At 37.6% G+C, this 18,051-nt stretch overlaps 1 protein-coding gene across 1 annotated transcript; it reads left to right on the top strand.

Annotated features, from left to right (window-relative positions):
* Positions 1-704: 704 nt before the first annotated feature.
* Positions 705-5,115, top strand: LOC127646919 (transcription factor Sp7-like). The gene is made up of 2 exons (XM_052130902.1): positions 705-846; positions 2,828-5,115. The coding sequence occupies exons 1-2, from the start codon at positions 826-828 to the stop codon at positions 4,136-4,138; spliced, it is 1,332 nt and encodes a 443-aa protein (XP_051986862.1). The 5' UTR covers positions 705-825; the 3' UTR covers positions 4,139-5,115.
* The last annotated feature ends 12,936 nt before the right edge of the window (positions 5,116-18,051 follow it).

Here is an 18,051-nt window from a genome sequence, read left to right as displayed (position 1 = left end):
CAGGTATCTCTGTAGGACACTGTCGTTTTATGGCATAGTAGGCCCTGCGGGCTTTATCTCTCAGTCCATTCGCCGCAGGGTTGAAGTTTCCAGTGGTTATTTTTAGTCCTAGATAATTGCGGTGTGATGAGTGTGTTATTTGGTTATTACCTAATCTGAAAATTCGTTGTGTTCCCTGAGATCTGGATCTTTTCTGGATGATTTTAGTTTTAATGAGGTTGACTGTCAGGACCCAGGTCTGACAGTATTGCTCCAGCAGGTCCTGGTTCTGGTGTAGACCCTGTTCAGTAGAGGACAGCAGAACCATTTGATTTCTGAGTCGTGAAGAGTTAGAGCAGGGGCTGCTGATTGCTCCAGAATGGTTGCCGGTTCATCGATGTATATATAGATTGGACAATGTTGGGCAGCATCCCTGTCTCACTCCACGCTCCAGGGAAAGATACCTTGTTCTTTTTGTGCTAATTTTCACTCCGCATTTGCTTTCAGTGTACGTTGATTTTATAAGGTCTTAGGTTATTCCTCCTACATGCTTTCAAAAAGTTTGAAGAGTAATCCATGGTGCCATATCGAATCAAATGCTTTTTTAAAGTCAATTAAGCAGGCAAAAGTTGTGCCTTTATTTTGGTTCTCTCTCTCTCTCTCTCTCTCTCTCTCTCTCTCTCTCTCTCTCTCTCTTGTCTTGTGTCATTAGGGGGCGAGTCTCCGGGTCTCCTGATAGAAAAGTCAGTGCTGCGCTCATGCAGAGTTTATTTCACTCATTCACTGGGACCACAAGCTTCTCTCTCCTGCTTTTGGACTGAACTTCACAGATCTGTTTCCTCCGGGATGGCTGCGTTGATTCTGGAGGTAAGAATCGTACAATCTGATCTGATACCTGCTTAATTTAATCCTCTGATTTTATACTGGATGTCTGCAAACAGTTACGACACACTAGAAGTGAACTTTTACAAGTGAGGATGTGTATGCAAAGCAGCATTTCTGTACTACAATATACGAAAATGATTAGTAAGTGAGCAAAACGTGATCTGATAGATAGCTTGGATAAGAAATATGGGATAGAATAAATGTCACTGGTACATAAAAGTCATTTTGCTAAGCCTACTGGATATTGGATGTTATAAAGAAAAGATTTCAGAAATCTTTTAGTCCTGTAGTTCTATAGAAAACCCTCTATGCTCTGATGCTTTAAAGAACCAAGAAGCAAAAACACTGACCTGACGAACCCATAAAGAACATAAATTGAACATTACTTTATTTACCAACTTTACAAAATGATAGTCAAAAATGTTTCTTGTTAAGAAGAGAGGGATCTTTGCTGAGCCCCAGGAACCATTGAAGTACCTTTATCAATAAGAGTGTTTGTTACAAGTTCATCATAATGCCCTCAAAGTTAATCAAATTGGCCAGTATGCAACATAGGCCGTGAATTATGAACCGGAGACCGGAACATTAAACTCTTGTGGCGATGGTTTTGGATGCAGGCATCAAGTTTAAGCTCCATGCGGTAATGGGGAGCAATTAACCTGGAAATGGGCGCAGAACTCGTGCCGAGATGAACCACACACACTCAGTGGGAAATATCATCACACACACTGTGCCTCACTTATTCATTTATCATCACTTCCTAGCAGAAATAGGGTAAAGCACTGCCATTTAATAAAGCGACAAGTCCAAACCTTATCATTAAATTTAAGTTGACATTTTTGGTTAATGTCTAACTTTAAAAGGTTACCGACAATATCAATAGTCATTTCAATTAAAGTCTTTTGGTGAGTAATCTTGTATGACTCACTACTGACTGTAACACATGGTTACCACCTGTTTTCTGAGATTGCATCCATGCACTGAGTGTGAAATGATGCATTTAACACTCAGTGTTAATGTAATAATGCTGCTATCTAAAGTGATTGAAACGCTTTGATCTCCAAATCGTTTATTTTTCGGTTGTTCTTGATTATTATGCAGTTGTAACTAGTCTGATAATTGTTTTTAAGTTGACACATTGATAGACAACAGAATTGGAGGAAAATCGTGTTTGTTTGACTACTTAACAATTGTTCATTCTTCTTAACAATATCTCATTGTTGAAAATATGTTGGCTGTTCTTTTATGCATGGATGGTCACTATGGAGATGTAAACAAGTTAATCAGGAACTCTACAGTATGTGTGGCGATGACGTTTATTATGTGTTGTTAGTGGTAGTACATATTCCTGTCTAGCCTAACAGCACAGGACGAAAGGTTGCTCAACCTCTAATATGGCAGAGAAAGACATTAAAATGGCAACTTTATAAGGATAGTTTACAAAAAAATGAATATTTTGATTCACTTACCCAAACTCATTCACTCACTCTTATGTTGTTTCAAAACCCATTTGACTTTCTTTCATGGAACACAAAAGGAGAAGTATTTTTACTTTATTTTCCTGTAAAAATATCGAAAATAATTACTCGTGAAGCAGAATGGCATAAGCTATTTTGTCTTGTTTTCAGAGAAATCTCACAAAAATTGGTGGGTTTTATGCTTATAACAAGAAAAAAGGATTTGCCATTGACTAAGAAAAATAAACTTGTTTTTCCTTTGAATCGAGTTTTTTTTATTGTCCCATTGGCAAATCGTTACTTTTCTGTAACAAGTACAACCCTTACAATATTTGGTAAGATTTCTCAGAAAACAAGCCAAAAAAAGTAAATTTATCTTGCTTTTAAGGATGTTTAGATATTTGTCTGGAAAACAAGACAAATGTGTGAGCAGTTGTCCATAGTTTGTCTGCAACAGGTTTTCAGAGATTATATTTTCTATTCAAAGCTCTTTTTTCTCTTCTCAGGGGGAAACACGTTATGGATCCAGTCCCTTGGCTATGCTAACCGCCACCTGCAACAAGTTTGGTAGCAACAGTCCTGTCCGAGACTCCGCCACACCTGGTAAAGTAGCCAACTCAGCACCCCTTAAGAAACCCTACAGCATGACCTCTGAACTCCAGAGCCCCAAGAATGGACGAGGCAGTGAAGGCGTAGCAGACACTTACAGCGGCTCTTTCAGCTCTGGTGGCGGCTTACTAACACCAACTGGTAGCCCTCCACCTCCTTCAATGGGAGCGTACAGCTCCGACTACAATCCTTTCTCAAGTTTCCAGACCTCGACTGCTTCTCAGGACCCTTCGCTTTTGGGGACAAAAACTACGGCGGACTGCCTGAACACCTATTTGGATATGACGCACCCATATGGGTCATGGTACAAGGGCATCCATCCTGGTATCACGGCCGCTCCTGCGAACGCCACTTCTTCTTGGTGGGACGTCCACACCAACTCAAATTGGCTTAACGCTGGGCAACCTCAATCCGACAGCCTCCAAGTGCCCCTCCAACCGGTGGCACCACAAGCCTCCCTCAACGCTCAGATGTCCAGCTACACCCCTGACTTCACGTCCCTCAATCCAGCGCCATACCCTTCCGTGGGTTTAAGTTCATCTTCACACTTGATCCAAACCTCACAACACATGCTCCCGCAAGACATGTACAAGCCCAAGTCAGTGGCAAGTTCTGGGATCCTGGACAACTCGATGGGTCTCAAACCAGCCCGAGGTTCTGGCGGATACTCGGGTGGCTCTACCACTGGTAGATCTTCCTGTGACTGCCCAAACTGCCAAGAGCTGGAGAGGCTCGGAGCATCCGCCGCATCCCTGCGCAAAAAGCCTGTCCACAGCTGCCACATTCCCGGTTGTGGAAAGGTCTACGGCAAGGCCTCTCACCTCAAAGCCCACCTGCGTTGGCACACGGGCGAGAGACCCTTCGTGTGCAACTGGCTGTTCTGTGGAAAACGCTTCACCCGCTCTGATGAACTAGAGCGCCATGTGCGCACCCACACGCGGGAGAAGAAATTCACATGTCTGCTGTGCAATAAACGTTTCACTCGTAGCGACCACTTGAGCAAACATCAGAAGACCCACACGGAAGCTAGTCTGCAAGGAAAAGGGCCGGAAGAGGAGGCGGAACCAAGAGGACCGGAGGAACCGACGGACACCAGTAAAGTGGATCCTTCAGGGTCCGCAAGTGGCATGCAAGACCCCACAGCCGGAGGAGAGGAAAAGGCCACAGGAAATGGTGTGGACAGCAGCAGTGGACTGCTGGAGATATAACAGTATGCGTTGGAATGGTGGAGGACTTGCATTGGTGCTAAGCTGTGTAAAACTGATACCTTGCGTAAAAAAAAAAAAAACATTTATTTTTAGGAGCTAGTTGAATGTGGTCCCCACAGATCAGCTTACCATGATCACAGTTTGTACTGGAACAAAACGTGAAAACTGCTGGTTTTTGGAGAGAAAGTCCATCCAGGATCTCCAGGAGTGGCCTGCATTTTGGGGACACGTTTTCATGATTTTAATTTTCCATATTTTGATTTTTATCTATTAATTCATGTTTTTTAAGTGTTGTGTTTGACCATTTTAGGGGCAGATGTTTTAGAAGCCCGTCAATCATTAGATTGCATAAGTTTCTTTGCAGCATCCCACATTTGGGCTTTCAGATGATGCACATTTTGCCCTTTTCTAATCTTGTTTATTTAATTCAAATGTATTTCTTTTAGTTTTTTTTATTCTTTGTTCAAGACTTTCTTGGATAGAATTGATCAGGACATAATCTTCAATAATTCCATTATTGATCTCTGTCATTTACAATGTTATATTTAATTTCTTTTTTACATGAAATCTAATTTATGTCTTAAATTATGAACAGTTTGGAGACTATGTTGTGTTTCAATGGTTTTGCTGAATGGAAACCAAGTTCTCGGATCGGAGCGAGTCATTTATTAATAAATGAAGTTTTCTCATTCTCACGTGATTCGTTTATTCGTTTGTTTTGACACATTTGAAGTTCTTTTGCCTTATTTTCCTGACTCTTTGTACAATCTTATAACCAAAAATGTCACCAATCATTTAAAAAGAGACATTCAATCTTAAGGAAAACATACATGTCATTTCGTAAAGTAAAAGTTCAATTGTGGGAAACAATTTCAATTAATTTATCCCATTAATCTTGGATGAAAGTCAAACTGCAAACATATAATTTAGTGCAATATTCCACTAAATTGTTTAAAGAGATAAAGTTAAACGCAAGACTCAAGACAACCCAAGCAAACATCGATATGTAATAATGCCTTGAGTGTTTTTATTCATGATAATTTTACAAAGCATGTCAAGAAGATGTTTAGTTCATATTTAATCCTAAAATTAAAAGGGAGAATTTAAAATGTCTATTTCCCTCAGAGAAAATAAAGACTAAACAGTAATTAGAACTGTTAGGATTTCTTGCATTCATGTTCATTATGCTCAACTGTGATTTTAATGTTCATTTACATTTATAAAATCACTATATTAAAATACTTTTTACTCTAAAACAATGCAGAAACGTGTGTTACAGTAAGGGGTATCTAATGAGAATCACCATTAGATTAGAATAATAAGAATGTCACATTTGTATTTACAGTTCATGTGAAAAATAATAATTTGAAGTCAAGTTGTCCTTCCTAATGTAATGTTTTCATTTGAAAATGCACTACTGTGTCAGAATCACACCAGCATATTGAATCCAGAAATCCCCTCGGATGTAATAAATCATAAATGTATGAATGCTGAGAATATGTTGACCACAAGTGAAGAGTAAAGCCTTTTTTCTCCAACAATAAAGTGTCGGTGCTTTGAAATGTTTGGCTCATGAGTAAAGGAATGCATATGTTTTCCACACGGCACACCAACCACTCATATACGATATTCCTTCTGTCTATTCTTACTTTCCTTCCCTGTCTGTTTTCTTTGCTCCTGCTCTGTCAATCCTGCAATCTTATGGCTCAACAAATGCTTTAATTGGTTTTTGCAACACAAACAAAGCCAAGCTCTCAGCGACACAAAGACTCTCTCAGAACGCCATTCAAGGAAATTAAACCTCCCCCGCTGTCTGTGAGGACCAATTACCCCCACCTGCCCCACGACTGGACAATTACCCCCGCAGTAATGCTGCAGGATGGGCAGTGGAAGACAGGAGATGAGATGAGAGGAAAGCCGTGGTCACCGGACTGTTTACTGAGTTGAGTGGGTTCACCATGTGGCACTAAACTAACTAGCCAAGAGGTTCAGAAACTGACCAAGAGTTACAGTTTCCAAGGCTATCCAAACACAGTTAGGGTTTCATCATTTTCATTTTATTTAGTTATTTATTTATTTATTTTCCAGTGCATTGAAATTCCTTACTTTTTATTTGTTTGACTCATTTGAACCTTTTTTAGCAGTTAATTCAGCCTGAACCGCTTCACATATAGACTCCACGTCATGTGAGTCTCTTCTGCAGTCTATTATTGTCTGTTATGAACTATATGAACTATATTAACTATATTATCTTAAGAAATTTAAGTTAGAAAATCTCCCATTGACTCCCAGTGGCATTCTAAATCTAACCAACTATGATGATGTCATAGTGATATTTGCATAATGATCTTTGGTTTTTGCTAACATCTGTATATCCACCAATAGTGCAACTCTATAGTAGATCTTTCTACTCTTTATTTAGGTTTTTAAGCCAAATCTTTAACATTATTCTTTTGTTGCTTTGCAAGCACTGGTATTTCATTAAGGAAATACAACTATTTGTTGTTTTGTTTGCCAGTGCTGGTATTTCATATAGGTAATATAACTATTTATTTATTTTATTTTATTTTGTTTGCCAGTGCAAGTATTTCATTTAAGAAATGCAACTATTTTTGTTTTGTTTTGTTTTGTTTTGTTTGCAAGCGCTGGTATTTCATATAGGTAATGCAAGTATTATTTCTTTCTTTTTTTTTTCTTTGCCAGTGCTTGTATTTAATTTAAGAAATGCAACTTTTTTTGTTTTGTTTTGTTTGCTGGTATTTCATATAGGTAATGCAAGTATTTTTTATTTTATTTTGTTTTGTTTTGTTTGCAAGCACTGGTATTTAATTCAGGAAATACAGTATATTTATGCTGTAAAGATGCTTGGGACAAATCAAGTCTTTCTGAACTAAGTTACGAGTTGCACATGGAGACATGTTACAAAAATCAGGAACAGCAAAAGCTGTGAATTCTGGAAGCAATAAACACGCAGCAGACATGCACATGCACACACATACATTTTATATGATCAAATACACGCATCACCCTTCATAGAGTGTGCTCTCTTCTCATGCGTCTCCTCTTTGACTCGAGCGGTATGGTTCTAATTTACTGGCTCTAATGAGCTGAGTTGAGGTCAGTTGGTATAAAGCATCCCAGGGCAAGCTCTATCATCAGGGTCTGACATGTTTATGGTGGCCTGAAGTGGGCTAGCGGTCACGTCCACAGCTTTAAAGATGCGGGCGGGGTTCTGGGTGGGGTGTGTGTCCGTGGGTGGGGGTGTGGGGGGTACAGGAGGGTCCGTGGCTTCTGACTCGGGCTCTACTATTATTTTTGAACTTTTATATTCCCCTGTGGTGGCAGTAACCTTGTTTTATTTTTACATCTTTATGTTGGAGGGGGGAAAAAAACGGAAAGAGGATCTGCCTCGAGTGAAGCCATAAAAAGATAAATATACTCAGGGCCATGAGAGAAAGAGGGAATGAAGAGACTTTTCTTGAAAAAGCAAAGATGACAGAAACACAAACTCCTGCCTTTCGTGCCCCTAAAATCCTCCACTAAGATGGTCACTAGCTCAATACCAACTTGATTTTTCACTTTCTTGTTAGGGTGTTCTGAGCAGGGACTAGAAATCGTTCAAGGAATAAAAACAAACTTTTTTTGTTCACTGAAAATGGGAATGAAGCGTTTTTAAATGCTGAAAACCTGTTATTAAAGTTATTCCGATCGTTTATTTTTTAATGAAACCGAAGACCAAATGTTTTATCGCCTTAAATATGGAATTAAGTCACTTCCTGTTGCCTAGAGAAATGAGGTTTGTCTCTTTTTAATAAACATTTTAGATGGCCAGTTGTATATTTGGAATACTTCATTTGTTTTGGGGATATTTTTAATATTAAGAATGCATTTATTGAAAATAAATGTTTGTTATAGGCTACTATATAGCCTACAATTTTTGTCGTGGAAAAATTGCCTATTTTCGCTTATTTTGAACTCGTTTTTTCCAGACCAGTTTGCGAGATCACAGAGTACTGTCATTTTAGAAAGAACATACTATCGGTTGTTATAGTAACTGTTACCATTCCAACATCGGAATTCAGAAACCAACAAATACCATTTACTATGTGGTTACTAGGGTGTTCTGGGTGGTTGCTAGGCTAGGTTGCTTACTGGCACAAGTCAAAAGAGTCCACTCGGATTTTCTGGTGTCTAGATATCTAGACTCGAATCCCTCCTTCAATGTAAGTCTATGGGATATTTTCTTCCATACCATCATCCGCTACAGGCGAAAAGCACAAGTTTGATTGCTTTGAAAAGTAACGGCACACCTGTCCTCAACCATCTGCACAATCTGAGGTATCATTCGCACCTGCAGCATAATTATTAAAACTCTGGTTTAGGAGTTTTGAAAAAAACCTAACTCTATGAGCAATACTAACAGTGATGCTTCCTGAAGCAATAAGCACTAATTAAACTGACTTGTGTTTGCATACATTCGTAACAGAAAGATTACAGAGATTAAACAAGTATAATAAGTTTGTCTGTTGAAATGTTTTGTACCTGGTTAAAGCGGTAACAATGGCCCTCACACTAATCTACTACAGCCCAATGAGGCCTTTATGTCCACTAATGACGCCCTCAGGTGCGGGAGAGGCCAATTTCCACAGGAAAGGGTGCAGGTGTCCACAGGTGAGTGGCTCTTTGTTTTAGGGCCGTTCAGGGGTGTGGAGGGTGTATGGTGATGCCCGGGGCACTACTGCATCAGACAATGAATATAAAACAAATGATGAAGGTAAACAGGAGAGAAAACTTGCTGACCTAAAACAAGACTCCGAGGTCAGGAGAGGTTAGATGGGAACTGATTAAGAAAAGAGCAAATGAAGATTGATCATCATTAGTTCATTTAAATGAACTGCGCTGGCAACGGGCTGGTGAATAGAAGCACTTATCTGTGCCTTTCATGACTGTCTTTATGGTCTCGAGTCTGTAACTGAGCTCGCTCCTACCCTGAAATGTATCAAACGCACCACTAAATGGACCAATTCTGTTTATAGGGACTGTGGGCAGGCTGCGGCCGACTCCATGCCCCTGTAAAATGATAATATGTTCCCTATTAAATGTCCCCTGGATGACAAATTGCATCCAGAAAAAAAAAAAATGGAAGTTAAGGAAATGAGCTGTGACACTTCAAAATAGACATCCACACTTAAAATTATAATTGACAAAAAAACAAAGTTTCCTAAGATTTTATTCTCATCATCCTCCTCTACATTATACATTTTTACTCGATCATTAGCATTATAATGAACATTAGCAATTCTTCTATTCTTTCACCATTTATTCTTACTGTGAATGTGTTTCTCTTTGATAGTAAAGTCACGGTAATGTTTCATTTTGTTGTTGTGTGCATTAACGTAACATCTCATTAATATGTATCATAAGAGTTTGGGTGTAACGGAATACATGTAACGGGATTACGTATTTAAAATACAAAATATAAGTAACAGTATTCCACTACAGTTACAATTTATATAATTGGTAATTAGAATACAGTTACATTCAAAAGTATTTTGATTACTGAAGAGATTACTTAGTATTTTATTGTTTCTAAAATAATGTTTTATTTCATTTAATATTTATTCGTTTCAGATGGAAAACATTTATACATATAAATATGATGTGTTACATTCATACGAGCAGACAGAGAAGAACGTTTGAAGTAAGTTTGGAGCAAAAGAAATAGAAACAACCTTGTGTAAATTGTTAGCTTGTCGCTAAGCTAAAATGCTATTTCTAGCCATTTTACATGCACATGTGACCAGACATCATCATATTTATTATCAAGAAAATTCACGTTGGATCATAATTTCTTTTTTCCAGTAAGACTTTTAATATTAGGGCAAAAATCATATTCTTGATAATAATTTTTGTATTGTTTTCCTGTAAAAATATCACAAAATCCTAAAAACAAGATCAGTTTGATTTATGTTGTTTTAGAAACAAAACTGCATGAGATATTTAGTTTTTAGGTTTCTCAGAGAATGTATTTTTAACATGTGTATTTTGAGTTTTTATAGTCAAAACAAGTGAAAAAAATCTACCAGTGCTGAAGAAGTAATCCAAAGTATTTAGATTACATTACTAACCTTGAGTAATATAACGGAATACATTACAAATGACATTTACAGCAAGTATTCTGTAATCTGTAGTGGAATACATTTCAAAAGTAACCCTCTTAACCCTGCGTATTATGTACTCTTGAAATTTCATATAGGACTGTTTGTTTTCTTTTTTGTTTCAGGATTTTATTTAAAATAGTTTCTTGAATTTGAAATGATAGAATTCACATTTCTAGCTTTTACGTTAACATACTTCCTCAGTGTTATTAACTTTTACTCCAAGCATTTCCATTGTTGGGTGTAATCTGATTACAAAGTAATTAATTACAGTAATCTAATTACCTTTTAGACAAAAAAGTGGCATAACACATTATAATTTAGTTACACATTTCTAAAATCATTTTTATTTATGTAGAATACTGTGGAGCCGGAGGGGACGGGCCGGGTCGGAATATCGCGCGCCCGGTCCCCAATCGGCCTGATGAGGCGCGTGAGGGATAAAGGCGGCCGGTGACGATTGTTCGAGAGAGAGAGAATTACGGGCATGTCCGCATGTGTGTTTGTTTATGTTGTGTTTTAAGTTTCTTATTAAATTATTATTTATGTTGACAAGCCGGTTCTCGCCTCCTCCTTGCCCATCCTTTAACTGTTTTACAAATACATTTAAAACGGGTTATGTTCATATGCACATCTGTTTGGGACAACGATGCTGAACAAGGAGGAAATATAGACATTATTATGAATTTGTCGAGTGGAAAAACTAAAACCTTTGTGCGAAAATTGTTTCAGAAAGTAACTTGAAAGTAAAGTCATTAGTAATGTGATTACATTTACCATGAGAAATAAGTAATCTGATTACATTTTATATAAGTAATTTGTAGTGGATTACTATTTTTGAGTAGTATGCCCAACACTTTTTCTTTTTTCCATTCTTTTGTCACTTATCCTTATCATAATGTTCGATTGCATTGTTTGATATTGTATATCGTCATGTTGTTTATACTTAAATAATGTTGTCTCTTTTTGTTCTGAAATCTGAACATCTTATCCAATATGAAGCTTGCAGATTAGCCTAGCGTTCCATATTTTGCCATATTATTTGTTTGCAATGTTCGATTTTGTTGAATTATTTATAAAATATCCTTTTAGAAAACAGCCTTTTGAAAACGGCCTGAGAAAATGTACAGAGAAATTAGAATTTGATAGGAAAATGGTTTTAAAGAGGACGTCAGTGTGGGCGAGAGACAGAAAGAGAGAGAGACATGGAAGGATGTTGTTAGTGAGTGATTTGGGTTAGCAGGGTTCTGTTGGAGGATTGTGGTGGTTCTGTAGTCCTCCAGAAAGAGGCGCCAGTGTGTCCGGCAGGGGCCGTGACCATGAGACAGTCAGGGCCACAACGCCCCCCCCCCCAAAATCACCCACTGGCAGGCCACTGCCACCGCATGCTTCTTTAATATCCAGCAGAAATTGAAATATCTTTGTGGCTTAACACACAAACACACTCACACACACAAACATTTGCCATCATGCACGCTGACATATAACCTGATACACATGCACACACTTACACACAACTGTTTGGCATCGCATGCTATTGCACACACACACAAACAAGCAGACTTTACATAGATTTGCACACACTTACCACCAAAAATAATATATAAATTGAAATCACTTCATTCTCTCATTTAAAGCCAAGAGTGGTTTGAGAGACATTTTAACATGATGTTGCAGCACGTAATGGGAGAATGAAAAATGCTTAACGCTGCTCAAACCAGTTTGGCTTTGAATAGCAAGACAGACTTAAACAAATGCAATGCTCAACCTAGTATATGCTGCGTAACGCTGGTCAGAACCCTTCCTCTTTCTGTTTATTTATTCTCGGTAACTTAAGGCAAACTTTTAAAACAAAAATATACTATGCTTTTGGCGGAAAGCGATGGAGACTGTTTAATGGACTCCAACAAGCCAAGTACATGAGGTGTAACATTGCGCAGATATATAAACACTGGGCAGAGATTTAGAGGACTGATATCGTTTAGTTATTTTCCCAAATGAAAGAAAAATCACAGAGGAGTTCTCTTTAATATCTTCATTTTGTCTCCGAGACAGATGCAATTTTGACTTTTGCTAAGGAAGAGACCCTAGAAATCTCATGTTTCTAGAGTTTCAGAAGAGATTTCAAAATGTTTTGTTGAAGTCATAGATCTCAAAATGAGCTCAAACATTTATCGTATAATTCTTCCAAGACCAGACGATCTGAGCTATACTATCCACATTAATTTTGTAGCTCTATACTCTATATATATATATTTATTTTTCTTCTCCCCAATTTGGAATGCACAATTCCCAATGTGCTCTAAGTCCTCATGGTGGTGTAGTGACTCACCTCAATCCGGGTGGTGGAGGACAAATCTCAGTCGCCTCCACGTCTGAGACCATCAATCCACGCATCTTATCACGTAGCTTGTTGAGCACGTTACCACGGAGACGTAGCGCACGTGGAGGCTTCACGCTATTCTCCGTGGGATCCAAGCACAACTCACCACATGCCCCACCGAGAGCAAGAACCACATTATAGTCAACATGAGGAGGTTACCCCTTGTGACTCTACCCTCCCTAGCAATCGCACCAATTTGGTTACTAAGGAGACCTGACTGGAGTCACTCAGCACGCCCTGGATTCAAACACGTGACTTCAGGTTTGGTAGTCAGCGTCACAACTCCAATGCTATCTATATTAATTTTATAGCTCTCTAATAGAGCTCACCTTTTCAGTCGTCTGGGTTACGGTATTATAAGTATTTTTTTCCCATTCATTTTTTCAATAGGCTTTTCATAAAATCTTTAATCTAACAGTTCTAAACCATTAACCAAATCAATCAGTTTTGAGGTGAAACACAACATTACAAAAAGTAGAAAACAAAGTATTTGAAATTCAGACAAAAAGACAAAGGTACAAGGACTGTGCACTTACCATCTTTCACAAGGGTACAAGCTAAAATCCCACGAAGCATTGCAAATTTAATAATCAAATAAAAAAAAATGGAAATATTTAAACTATTGATTTTAGGTTGTTTAATATAAGTATACAATATATTTTAAGTTTACTGCAAAATATTCTAATATATATATGTAAATATATCGTTTTTGAGGGTGTAGGGAGACAGACTGGATTGTATTATCACATACTGCAAAAAATGATTATTTTTGTCTTGTTTTCCAGTAAAAATATCGAAACATTCTTAAAATGTGATTTATTTACCTGACAAGCAAACTGGCTTAAGATTTCAAGTCTTGTTTCGAGAGAAATCGAATCAAATTTTTTGAGCTTTATGCTTAAAACAAGAAAAAACTGATTAAAAATAATCTTAATTCATAGGGAATATGAATTTCTTGTTTTAGGTATAAAATTCATGCAGTTTTGTCAGATTTATCTTAAAACAAGACTTAATATCTAATACCAGTTTGCTTGTTAAGTAAATATATCATGTTTTAAGAATGTTTCGATAATTTTATAGCAGAACAAGATAAAAATAATTTTTTGCAGTGCATCATGAAAGATGGCGCTCACTGCTGGACTTGTCTGCCGGGCTTTGTTGGCCGCGGTTCCCTGATTGGTGGATCTGTTTCTTTTGGACCATATGTAGTCTAGTTCTTTACCAGGAATTCCACTATAGAGCGCAACAGTCTGGTTCCGGAAGCAAAAGAAGACTAATGGCTACAACGGAAGCATATACCATCGATGAACAACCAAGGAGCTCATGGTAGGTCTGTCTTTAAAGGTGTATAAGTTATCATTGACATTTTTACTTCCAGAACCAGACTGAAGTGCTGTCCACAATTGTCTAAATTGTGTCTAAATTCTTCAGAGGGTTTTAAGGAGAAACATTTGGGGAAAAAGTTGATACTTCAACAAAACATAACATAACAAAGACTTCCATTAAATCTATGAAAGAGCAACCTCTGAGCAAAACAATCCTCCTCTGGGTTTGCATCATGATGCATGTCAAGAGAGAAGAACAGTACGCATATGGAGCTGCTACGTGTTGTTGAGGGACTTGCTGAAATTAAAACGCAGCTCGTCCTGCTGTTAGTGTTAACCCATAATGACTCTGAACATTACAGATGAGAATTCCCTAAAACAGCCTGGGTTTGGATCCAGAATGGTCCACTCCATCTCTGGAGCCACCAACCACCGCTGCCGCCAAAAATAACACTGCAGCGCCACTCCAGCCCGCGCCTCACCACAGAGCGGCCCGCCACAAGAAGCCGGGATCAAAACACACACAAAAAAGGAAACACAGCATATTGGGGGAAGGAAAAAATTGTTCATATAACTTTACTCGAGTTCTTATAAGATACACAAAATCTGCTGATGATTTTGGCTCTTAGGGAAAGCCACAAAAGCGAATCTACAGACGGGGGCCAAGGCTGCAGAGAGAATGTGTGTGATTAAATGTGTATGTTGTGTGCTCAATGGAGATTTGATTAAATAAATTGCCTGCAGTGGTGGTTCATATTCAAGTCATTCAGCAATGGCAATGACATTAATAAGTTAGACGGCAGTGAACAGCTCATCAAACGTTCAGATTAAAGCTTGATAAATGAGATGGATTGGCACTGCCACAGTGAAAGCATGGTTTAGGGATTGGCACAGAAGCTGAAGCTCCATTCAAATAAACTTTGAATTAATTAAATTAGTTTGTTACACTCAAGTTTACGATAAAACACACATCATTACACATCATTGTGTGGAATATTGACTAGGGAGTCTACAAAAAAAAAAAAAGAAAGCTGAAGATGATGAAGTGTTTAATGAAATAGGCCTATTTACTATGGAATATATTTTGACTTTCTACACGGGCTCCACAGTCTTGTGAGATTAAAAAAAACAGTTAACAATGAAGACACTTGGGTGAAAGTTGGTTGACCAGACCACATTTAGGATGAAACACAATGCTGCCTCCCTGAGGCTACATAAGATCTGCACATAGAGGAGAGAAATATTAAACAACAATTAAATGGTTAAAAATAATATATTTTTATTAGCAAGTTGATACAAAAATACAAATAAAATAAAAATAATACAATTACTTTAATCTTTACTTACTTTTTCTTTAAAAATAAATGTGACACATACTAAAGTATGTGTCACACAGTGTGTGTGCTGTGATTGGCCAGAGCGTTGCTGTGCGGTTGCTGAGGTGTTCTGATTGGCTTTTAGCGCTTTGCTGTGCGGTTACTGAGGCGTTCTGATTGGCTTTTAGCACATTGCTGTGCGGTTACTGAGGTGTTCTGATTGGCTTTTTACTCGTTGCTGTGCTGTTGCTAGATGTTTTGGTTGGTTGCTTATTATTAAAGACCTTTGGATGGTGATCCTTTCTGGTCACTCTAGGTATGACTCGGGTCACTCCTTGTGTGGAGTAAATCTATGGGATTTTTTCGCACCCATTTCTCTTTTTAATCGCCCAAAAGTCGAATACCTAGAACAGAAACCTAACCCAAAGTATGAGCAATTCTGATATTTCAAACTCAGTTCCTATAATACATATATAACACACTGTGTACACAAAAAAGCAACACTCAGGACCTTCAGGACAAAAATGCCTCCATTGAAACCCATTAAAACTGCAATATTTGACCCCAGTTCTGTTAAAAGCACAAAATCATGAATCATGAGCCCTGGCTTCAAAATGTTAATATTCATTTAATATTTAAATGTTTTATATTTCCCAACAGATGGCGCCATTTTCTCATGTTTAGCCTATGGAGCAAATGCATGCTTTTCCACTATTTTCTGTGTGTGTGTGTGTGTGTGTGTGTGTGTGTGTGTGTGTGTGTGTGTGTGTGTGTGTGTGTGTGTGTGTGTGTGTGTGTGTGTGAAAAACAGCGTGATATTATGACATTTAAAGGGTTAAAATCCTGAAAATGAATGAATATTTGGTAGAGAAACTTTTTTTATTGACGCACAAGAGTTAATATAAGAACATTAATTCAGAAACCACTTAGTTTATTAGATTTCACACCATTTCATTTTGACGTGTAATTTCAAAGTAGTCTATTAAACCTGATGTTTTCATCATTAAATCTAATGCATGTAATAACTGGCATGTAAGAGCATGACGTGTTTGTTTTATAAAGGGGGACAAACCTTCAGCACTGATGCACAGTGCATATCAAAATCTCTCCGCTAGATGGAGACATGGACGTGTATTACTCTAAAATAGGATTACTGTTAATCTAAAAACGAAATATATACAAATTATTTAAATAAATAAATAAATAAATAAAGAGACCTCAGGTGCCCCCTGGCGTAAGATAAAAGTCATAGTTAACAAAGCTTTATTGGCATGAATGTTATTGATTGTAATATTATATTAAGCAGTTTTTATAGAACAGAAAATAATATTTAAAAACAAATACAGAAAATTATTATGGAAACCCTGAACTGCAAAATTAGTCGAAATGCCTTTCTTCCTGGACTATTCCCTTTGCCGTTTATTCCAGCTCTTATATATGTTTATAGCATTTATTTTTCCTTAAAAAATTTTGTTTGTAATAATAAGTGTATTTAAATACTAATTATAATATATTTACATATTTTGCCTCACAAATTGGCTACAGCCTTTTTTTATTTATTTTTTCATATTTATTTTATATATGTAATATTTTTCCCCAAAAAACAACGCCTGGGTAAAGGTAAATAAAATTAAAAGGGAATGAATATGATAATTATTGACAACATTTGCCGCCCAATGGTGGACTACTTCCAAACCATTGGGCGATTCCACCGCCTCATCGCATTGACCTCCTATTGGCTGATTCATCCGCGCTGTGTCACACCAGTGGACCGCGGCGCATCTGTCTGCTTGCACTTTATGATGGACTACTTTCAATGGCGCCTTCTTTAATGCGTGAATCGTTTGGTCAAAGTGATTACAAGAATATCAGGGATCTAGTTTAAGGAACAGAATCCAGAATGTTTTGCGCAATGACAGTGTTGGTTGAATAGTAAACGCTCTGTGGGATGTAAACAGCGTGTTAGATTAGTTGCTCTTGTTTGTGGTTTGTTGGCGCACTAGTTTATCCAATCGATAACATGACGTGGACAGCACACGTGTTACAGTTACTGTAGTGTAAGTTACAGTGGGACGGTGTATGCGAGTGTGTTTTGGAAACCAGCGTGGCATGGCACTCATCCCTTTACTGTGGGGTGAGTCCAACCTGTTTATCTTTAATGCCATCTGCTCCATAGAAATCAACACACCATATTTTTGTGTGGAAATGGTACTGTATCATGTTTTGTCCCCTGTTTTGGACATTTAAACACCATGGTTATCAATCAGTACCATGGGATATCAAAGTTTTGTAATGGAACCAAACCATAATATCATATAAATACTATGAATATGACAAACATTTAGTACAATACTAATAACATATTCTTTGGAAATGGTACCATATTATGGTTTTTAGACCTACCAGAATGTGCTTTCATGCAGCACTGTGGTATATTTCATAGAACCATAGATGTAGACCAATATATCAGTTTTACCGATTAATCAGGGCGATCGTTGAATTTTTAAAACTTCCAGTTATTTTTTTCCAATCATAATTTGTATTACTTATCAATACTTCTCATCTGGTGAAATGTATACATACAAAACTCTGAATATATAGGCTATAAAAAGCTTAATTTGGTAAATATTTATATTTAAAGCACTGTGGTTGAGTCAAGGGTGCATCTCGGGCATGTTTATAGTTCCCGCGTATAAATCCCATGTCCGCCAAATGTAATTATTTTCTGGTT

Source organism: Xyrauchen texanus, chromosome 7, assembly GCF_025860055.1.
Source record: "Xyrauchen texanus isolate HMW12.3.18 chromosome 7, RBS_HiC_50CHRs, whole genome shotgun sequence".
Classification (NCBI taxonomy): domain Eukaryota; kingdom Metazoa; phylum Chordata; class Actinopteri; order Cypriniformes; family Catostomidae; genus Xyrauchen; species Xyrauchen texanus.
This window is presented reverse-complemented; position numbering and strand designations above follow the sequence as displayed.

Bases quoted from the DNA above. Each gene is read 5' to 3' on its own strand.
- LOC127646919 (XM_052130902.1), top strand. From the start codon at position 826: ATGGCTGCGTTGATTCTGGAG. The intron at 847-2,827 runs GTAAGAATCGTA...TTCTCTTCTCAG, and splicing joins TGGCTGCGTTGATTCTGGAG to GGGGAAACACGTTATGGATC.